The 8,473-nt window shown below is 37.1% G+C and overlaps 1 protein-coding gene and 1 long non-coding RNA gene across 21 annotated transcripts in view; one reads left to right on the top strand and one right to left on the bottom strand.

Moving 5' to 3' along the window:
* The window catches only part of Celf2 (CUGBP Elav-like family member 2), a 788,139-nt gene that overhangs the window by 468,758 nt on the left and 310,908 nt on the right, over positions 1-8,473 (top strand). For 2 of the 18 annotated variants that reach the window (XM_048812775.1, XM_048812774.1), the window contains exon 1: positions 5,995-6,419. The exons of 9 other annotated variants lie outside the window; for them this stretch is intronic. In XM_048812775.1, the coding sequence (XP_048668732.1) occupies positions 6,313-6,419 (107 nt within the window). In that variant the 5' untranslated portion in view covers positions 5,995-6,312. Of the gene's footprint in view, positions 1-5,992; positions 6,420-6,872; positions 6,898-8,473 lie in introns of those variants that run through there. 7 more of the 18 variants (XM_048812773.1, XM_048812776.1, XM_048812763.1 and 4 more) reach the window with 7 other exon arrangements.
* LOC125619581 overlaps positions 3,962-8,473 on the bottom strand; it is a 10,223-nt gene continuing 5,711 nt past the window's right edge. For all 3 annotated transcript variants that reach the window (XR_007351121.1, XR_007351120.1, XR_007351119.1), the window contains 2 exons: positions 6,934-7,052; positions 3,962-5,086 (listed from right to left, as the gene is read on the bottom strand). This is a non-coding gene — a long non-coding RNA (uncharacterized LOC125619581). The remainder of the gene's footprint in view (positions 5,087-6,933; positions 7,053-8,473) is intronic.

Consider the following 8,473-nt stretch of genomic DNA (forward strand, 5'->3'; position numbering starts at 1 on the left):
CTCCTCATCCCTAACTCCAGACTCTTCCCTGTTCTCAGTTCGTGCTTCATACTGAAACCAGAGTGAACTTTCTAGAGCCCAAAATCTTTCATGATTTCTTATCACCAAAGTCTTCAATGCAATCTTTCTCACTTGGTCACAGACTAATTTCTCTCTTGTCTCCATTACTTCTGTGGCCTATCGTCACCTGCCAGGATCTTCGTCTTAAAGAATGTGACTTAATCATGTTCTTAAAACATTTACCATATGTGCTCTAACCATGTTAAGACATTCAATGGTAGGAATAGAGAAGTCACAGTACGGTTGCAGTTCACGTAAAGCAAAACCAGATTCAATGCACTTTTAAAAAGTAAGGCTACAACTCATTAGAAACTGATTTAAGGAAATGTATTAGCATTTACTGTTCTGTTCTTAATAGCAGCCAAAGAGTGGAACAAAAAAGAATACAACTTCCTCTAGATCTTGCTGAGGCCAGAGGGAAGCAGAGAGCAGGAGACGTGGAGAGAAATGAAGCGAGGCCCACACATGGAGCTGTGGACAACTGAAAAGTTAGATTCATGAATTTAGACCTACTCCTGAAAACAAAGGAAGCAAAAATCAGTCTGACTTCTGATTTCTATTCCTCACCCACAAAAATCACTCTCCTGCTTTTGATAAGATCCCACAAAAATCACTCTCCTGTTCTCATTGACAGTGACTCTCTGGGATTCACGTATGCATCTGATTCTCCATGGCCAGTCTTACCCTCTCTAAATATCAGCCTTTATAGAAAGTAAGGATGGAAATATGTAATTTTATTACTTTATTTTCTATGCACCCATATAAAGGATGCTTTAAAGTTTTTTTTTCTTAATTATGAAAACAATAAGCTTATCATTCCACTTCTAGGCATGTGAGAAGCTCTTAAAGTTGAGAACAATTCCTTCCTAGTCTCTCTGTCTCCTCCCATGATGTGGCCTAATGACTTGATGACTTCAAGCTTCTCATTGGGCTTTGTATGTATTGCACGAATTAAATGAAATGGCCACTGAACCAAAATAACTTAAGACAAATGATTCACAAAGAAATTCAGCCATGGAACAAATATCTATCAAAGTGACCACCATATGCTACATCTTATTCTACAGTGGGGGTAAAAAGGAGAAAGTCCATGTTTTCATGCAATGTAGATTCATATGCAGAAAACTGATAATAAACAAGTAAATAAGTAGATAAATTTCAGAAAGTGATAAAGAAAGAAATGTAATGCTTAAATCACTTGGCTATAGGAGCTGTAGATATAGTATGTGGGTTTCAAAACCATCTTTCCTAGACCATCTAGGTTTCTCTTTCATTTCTATCATGTAATCACATTGAATCCTCATCCTGGTCTCACCTTCCAGAAAGGAAAGTTGGTCAGGTCACCTGTGGTCTTTGTTAATGTTGTGCTAATTATTCTTCAGGATTCTCTAGAATGAAAACCACTAAAAACAGAGAAGCACCAAACTCCTTTTTTAGGATGCCTAGAAAATGGTCCAGTTATGCTCTTTCTCTAACGTACCAGTTTGAACAGACAGAAAAATGGTTGCTTGTGCATATGTCTCTCTTAAAAATAGCAAGAATATACTTGATCCATTTTCCATCTTACCTTTGGCTATCTCAAGATTTCTCGTCTGCCTGAGAATGGCTTTTGGCAAAATATTAGGCAAAAAATGACCACTCCATTGTGACTGTGGTATTTGCTAAGTTCTAAGAATTCAAAGACTAAAGCCATTTTTTAAAAATTGACTTGGCTACTTATGGTTGTCTATTTTAATGGAAAAATCCTTCACTTTCTTCATTTTTTCTTAGAGGTACTTTTGTCTACCTACATAAATTTATCCATTATCACTCTTTATACTAATACCTCTTAGGTTTATCTAGTACCTGTCCTCAAGAGACTTCTAGGAGTTCTAAGTACTTCGTGGTTTATTATTTGCATGTACTTATTGATAAAGATGACCCTATCATTTTGAGGGGCTTTGCATCTATTTTTGCTAATTATTTATCCATATGCTCCATTCATCCTAGTAAAGGGCTTCATTTTGAAAATGAATAAATTGTCCCACCACTTGTACAGGGAGTGTCCATTTGAATTTTAAAGCCCTTGGATTTGTCACTGGGATGGCTGCTGCCTTCTGCTTCTAAAATGTGAGTGGTAGGTAGTTTTTGAGTGCCTCAAATGCAAGGAATTCCAATTACATAGGTCCTCAGATTACCAAGAAATCCTTTCTCTCCCAACACTGCTGAGATTTTACTTTAAATCAACAGTCAGTCTTATGTTTCAGGTAGTGACTTGTGATCCCTATATCCTTTTGGGTTTGGAAGTTTTTTTCTGACAAGGTAATAGGGATCAGTGGGTTCTGAAGGAACAGGATTATACCATGTTCCATTAGTTCTTGGCTCCTGCCCCACCCTGTGCAGACTTCACTCTTGGCCTCTATTGCACCAATAGAAATCCTTCCTGTGAGGTGAACAATTTGAGTCCAAGAACTTTGTGGTGTTGTGCTCAATTTTAGCAGAGTAGAAGAAAATCCATCCATTGACATGTGTTTATCAAGTTTACTGAGTACCTACTATGATCATGACACTTAGTATTCTAGAAATCGATTTCTTTTAGACCTTGGTTATTGCATTATATATACTTCATATGTTCTTTGTGTTTCCTTTCCCTCTTTCATAATAATATGATGTTTTTAAGTAACCTGGCAATTACTGGTATCTGAAACTAGCACCTAAATAAATGTAATGTCCTTGATGCCTCCACACTTCAGGATTGTTCTTTGAAGTTAAGGATCTAAAAGGCAGGGTAGACTTTTGTAGTGTCCCATCTTTCATCAAACAAATCTGTCCTGCCAAGACCCTACGGCCCTAGCACACTTCATATTATCAACTCCTATTAAAATGGTGCTATTACTTTGCAATGTTAATATCAAAATGCAAAGATAAGGCACAGAAGGCAGAAAACAGAGTAATTAGTGCTATACTTGAACATTTGGTTTTTTAATTCTGGAAATTGCTTGCAACATAAATAAAGGCACATATAATTTACCTTTAAAAATGTCTGGGAAACTCAAATCTAGAAAGGTCAGGAAGCTGGCTGATTCTCTACTCCTACCACTATCTCCACATTGTAGCACTTTCCTAGAGTTTCCCTTGCTAAGTCTTCATTGTAAGCTAAAAATTTAATTTATATAGTTAAAAACATCTTCTTGGTTATGAAAGTAGAGGGTACTCTTCTTTTTATTTATGCCATAATTTTTTTGAAAAATTTTCCCCTATAATACTAGCTTGGTAATAATCAAGATTATTAAAAATTAACTCCTATTGTCAATGACCTCAAAGAATAATAATTTGTTCCCAGAAATTCTTAGTCTGTCTAGCCTCAAACTTCACTTGGAATAAAGCTTGCAAGGAATTGACATGTTACTATTATCTGAGACTTATATTTTAACTAATTTTTCATTAATTTACTATTTCAGATTATTACTAATACATTAGAAAAGTGTCAGACTCATTCCACTTAACACTCCTGAAAAGCCATGTCTCACCAGGCAGTGTCTGTGAGCCACTGTGTATGGTAGGGGCACTGGATTGGCCTATGATTGGGAGACTGAATTTCCAAATTCGGTCATTATTGTACTTCTGCAGATAAGTCACTCAATCTTCCTGTACTTGAATTTTTTCAGCCGAGGGGATAATAGTACCAGCTCTGTGTACTCTACAGTGTTACATGGATTAAATGAGCTGTTAAATATAGCAGAGGTCTTCAAATTTAAAACACAAGAGCATAAAAGCAATTTTTCAGTGTTGTCATCTGTGCCAAACAATGCCCAACTTGGAGTAAAAACTTTTTTTCTACATCTTTGTAAAGGAAACCACATAAAGGAATTTAGAAAATAAAATAACATCACAGTTCCAGTGGTTAAAAGTAAATACACTCTTTTATATTTATCCAAGTGTTTATTAAGTACCAGCCAGAAAGATATTCCATTGGTAGCAGTACAAAGTGCAAAGATTTATTCAACATGCATTTGGGGTCAAAGACTTAATATACAATATGTGAATATTATAAATAACATCCTTCCTTCCACTCACTCATCTTTATAATCCCAATTTAGCACAAGCAACTGGTGGATGTAAGGCCCTCAATCTGTCATATTAGGGGAGTTGGAACAAGTACTAAACTCTTACCTCAATAGCTTTCTCATTACTCAGGTCTCTAGACTAAAAAGGAAGTGGAGAGAGTATAAAATATTTAATGGTTTGGTTCAATTCCAGTCATTACTAATACGGATTCATAATTCATTTACTGGCTTCCAATGTGAAGAATCTACTTATAGATAAGTGAATGCATTATTGTCATATGTTAATGCTTGCCTCATAGTTTAACACCACTAGAAATTATATGGATATATGCAGAATAGGCCTGTGGGCTAAGCAGTGTATTTTTATCCTTCTCAAATAGACAAAACCCATGCCAGATGTCAGTGCAATCATTCCATTTTTTGTGAATGTTTGCACTGACCACACACACCCAGTTTCATTACAAGCTCTTCATGTGCCTTAAAACAAATTTGCATTCACTGCCTCCATTTAACCGCAGGGCAAAGAGAGCCCCAGAGAGGTCAAGAGCCTTCTGCCCCGCACTCAACACAAGTCTGGAGGGGAAGAGGGTCACACTCTATCTCCCTAAGGCCTCTCTGGTTCCAAGCTCATTACACAATGCTTTTCCCACTTCAAAGGAACATCTTAGATTTTTTATGCTATCATTCTCTGACAAGGTCACTCATTTTCATATATATTCACTCCGTAACTTTCATATGCTCTAATGCAGCAAGGATAAGTTAAAAAATGAGATTGTTTTAGGGACATGATTTTGTTTCATGATCTGACCTTTGTCAAGTGATTTACCATGTCTTCTTATTGCCATCTGGACATAGGGATGGCGAATGATTCTACTTTGCTGTTATCCCTTAGTCCCGTTGATGTGCTACACAGGATTAGTGTGCAACAGAAATTAAAGATCCTTCACACGTGCATCCCAGGATAATCTCCATCTTCCTGGCTGTGGACCAAGACCAAGTTCAGAGGTCAAAGATCCAGCAAGATTTTGTTGTGTGTTCCAGACTCTGAAATAGGTGGGAACACAGTCTGCCAATTTTCTCCTGACTCTTATTTTTTCTGCTAATGCCGAGAATCCAGATCATGACTGACATGCACCATTGTGCTGATGCAGGATGGGAGGGAGGCCAGTGTTCAGTGACCCAGGTCTGTTTGGGGCTGTTCTAGGATGTTCCATCCAAGCAAAGAACATTCTTGACTTCCGGTCAGAACACATCTCCTGAAGCGGCTCCTTAACTTGCACTTTTGGACAACCGATTATTTGGTCCACAGTATCTAGTTTTTTCCTTGTGTGTATGTTTAACTAGCTATTTTACTTGGTTAATATGCCTCGAATGCTTCTAATTCCAAAAAACAGAAGTACAGTGTGTATTTCTGGTTTCCTCTACATGCAAAGCCTAGGGAGTATATTGAAGTAAGGAAGCAGATTTTTCTTATTTTGGAAAAGAGCAACTCAATGGCCTTTTGAGGATGATACTCCTCTGTCAATTAGGATTTCAATGGGGCCAACAATCTTTGCAAGTGACTCTCTGCTTTAGATCCTCTGCTTCAGGTGAATTATGCTGTGATTTATGAGAACCCTGGTGTGCAGAGAGTTAAAACATTTCCAAGTCCCCCGATCTCTGTCCTCTACATCCATGGTCCAGGGTGGGGCTAAGGGTCTTGACCTTGTCACTCTTCCTGAGGACAAGAGGAGAGGAACAGATGAATCCAACTGTGAATGCAGTGTCCCAGAAAAAAAGAGACAAAAATGCTTTTGAGCACACTGACCTATCCCAATCTTTCGTTAGTCATCTGCAATGCCCGCTGACAGTTGACAGCAAAGGAAAATTGGGAAATTGGCTTTGCTATTAAATGTATAAGAAAAAGGTAACCAAGTTGCTTAATTTTCTGTCCAGTTTTTTAAGATGGTAATTAGGAGAACTAACACCAGCCAGGCTTGAGTGAATGCAAACAAGACCCCTATAGGCAGCACAGTGTATTAGTGTAAAAATATGCCGAGACAACATAACTTGTCAGAGAGGATTATTTCTACTTAGTGAATCTGCAGGAGCCCCTTTGCTCTACTATCCAGCATTTGACTAGGGAAGAGAGTGGAGAGAGAGGGGGGGGGGAGAGAGAGAGAAAGAGAGAGAGAGGGCGCATTAGTGAACAGCGACTGTGGCATTGATGTTTGAGCGTACTTCTGAACTGGCTTTTGTTGAGACTATCTGTGTAGAAAGCATGCGCTGTCCCAAATCCGCTGTTACTATGAGAAATGAAGAGCTGCTTTTAAGGTATGTTGTTGTGTTCTTTGTTTAATGTGTGCTTTTCTAGTTTCTAGAGCTGGCTGAGACAATAATCATGCCCTGAATCAAGTAGCTTTCTTATCTTAGAAGAGAAGAGGAGAAAAAAAGAATCTAAAGAGAGAGAGAGAAGGGAAGGAAATTGAGACTAAGAGATTGGGAGAGAGCAAGCTAGAGAAAGGAAAAGCACTGCTGTGAGCGAGTTCTATTTGTACTAGTTACCTTTTGAAAGCAGATCATGTATTTGCTCGCTGCTATGTGTGAGTGGCCAGTGGATCATTTTAAGGGCTCCGAATCTGGCTCTTGGTTCGTCTTTTCCTTTGCAATGTCTAAGGCTCTTTCATTATTATGCACTCTGCATGGAATAATCACCGAAAAAGGAGCTGAGGAGACTCCATATTAGACTTGCGTTCCAAATACCGCTCTAATCTGGACTTAGCCTACCTAAATAGTCCTCCTGTGTTACCAGGTTTGGATCACTTTATCCTGTATGCCAAATGTGTACCTGTTTGGAGACCTCTATTCATGCATGGCGTCCTGGGTCCCCATGTATAGAAAGCAAATATTTGTTTCCTGCATCGGTGTTGGGGTTCTCTCACATACCAAAAAGGAGGCACCACTGACCTTTTGGGAAACAGAGAGAGAATTATGATAGAATTGGCATCCTGCTTTGAAAAATGTAGTCTTTTGTTTATTTGCTAGCAGACATTGTAGCACTGAATACATCTTTGGGTCTGACAATGGGACCCGCTGAACAATGGAGCTGTCAAACTAGCTTAATGCATGTCTGGGGATTTTTTTTTTCCTTTCTTTCTCAACACCCTTTTTATCTCCTATAATCTTGTTTGTATAGACTATCAGAATGAAGAGTTTTTAGAAATGCTTGTTTGTGGTTTTGTGCTTTTAAAAATTGAGTATCTGCTGTTCGCAGAGATGTTTGCATTTTGCAGTTACGTTGGTTGGATTAAGTTAGAGATTTATTGCTTACCTCTCTGTTAACTACAGAAAGAAAACTTATTGATTGAGAATTCTTGTAATACCATTATCAGTCTGGCAAATACCTTATGATCAGACCTGCTTCTACAGTGTTTAATGCTCAGGGTTTTAAAATTTGCCCATTTGGTGGACTTATGGAATGTATCAGGAAAGAGAAGTTAAGAGGAATATTTTTAATGCTAAAGGAAATTATAATTTCTCATCCCTACCTTCCCTTTTGGCATCAATGTAGATAAACCATTTAGAAAGTCAAGGACAACTGAGAACTTTTACCCTTTAAATTATGGTCACAAACTATTATTGTATAGCCTATTAAGTTGTTAAGTTAAAGGTCTCTGTGTAATATATTGATTTTTGATTTATGCTTATGTCCTCATAAAATGCATTTCTATGCAGCGCAAACATTTCTCATGTCTTCAAATATCTTTCATTTTATAAGATAAGCATTGATTTCTAAGGTAAAACAGTGACACTGTAGACAGAGAACAGGGAAAATTTTGTTTCAAACTTCTCAAATATTGAAATCATCTTTATTTTCACATTAGTGATAAAAGAATTGACCCTAGAATAGTAAATGATAACTGATTTACATGAAGAATATATATTTATCTAATGTTTTAGTATTTTGTTTAATTACCTGTTGTGGCAGAGCAACATATCAAAATACATTACTACATTCCTAGAGAAAGATTAAGGACCTAATTTTCAAAGAAAGAAACAGAGGGGAAATTGTTTTAAAGGGCAAAGTTTAAAAAAATTTAGTTACAAATATTTCCTGCTATATTTTGGTTCAAATTAGTGATGTTCCCACTAAATGAGGAACAAGGTGTACTACTTATAAAAACACAGTTATGAAAAACTAGCTATTTTTTTTAGAGTTGGGCATATGGATTTCAATTTTTTAAAAACTTAAGTTTGAAATGTTATGAACTATTGAATGCAGAATTATTTAAGTAAATATTGCCAACTAAATAGAATTGCCATCTCATCTCACGTAGAGATTTTCTGTTGATAATATTCTCCAAGCCTAGGCATATATATTTATATAT

This window comes from Marmota marmota, unplaced genomic scaffold (genome assembly GCF_001458135.2).
Source record: "Marmota marmota marmota unplaced genomic scaffold, marMar, whole genome shotgun sequence".
NCBI lineage: Eukaryota > Metazoa > Chordata > Mammalia > Rodentia > Sciuridae > Marmota > Marmota marmota.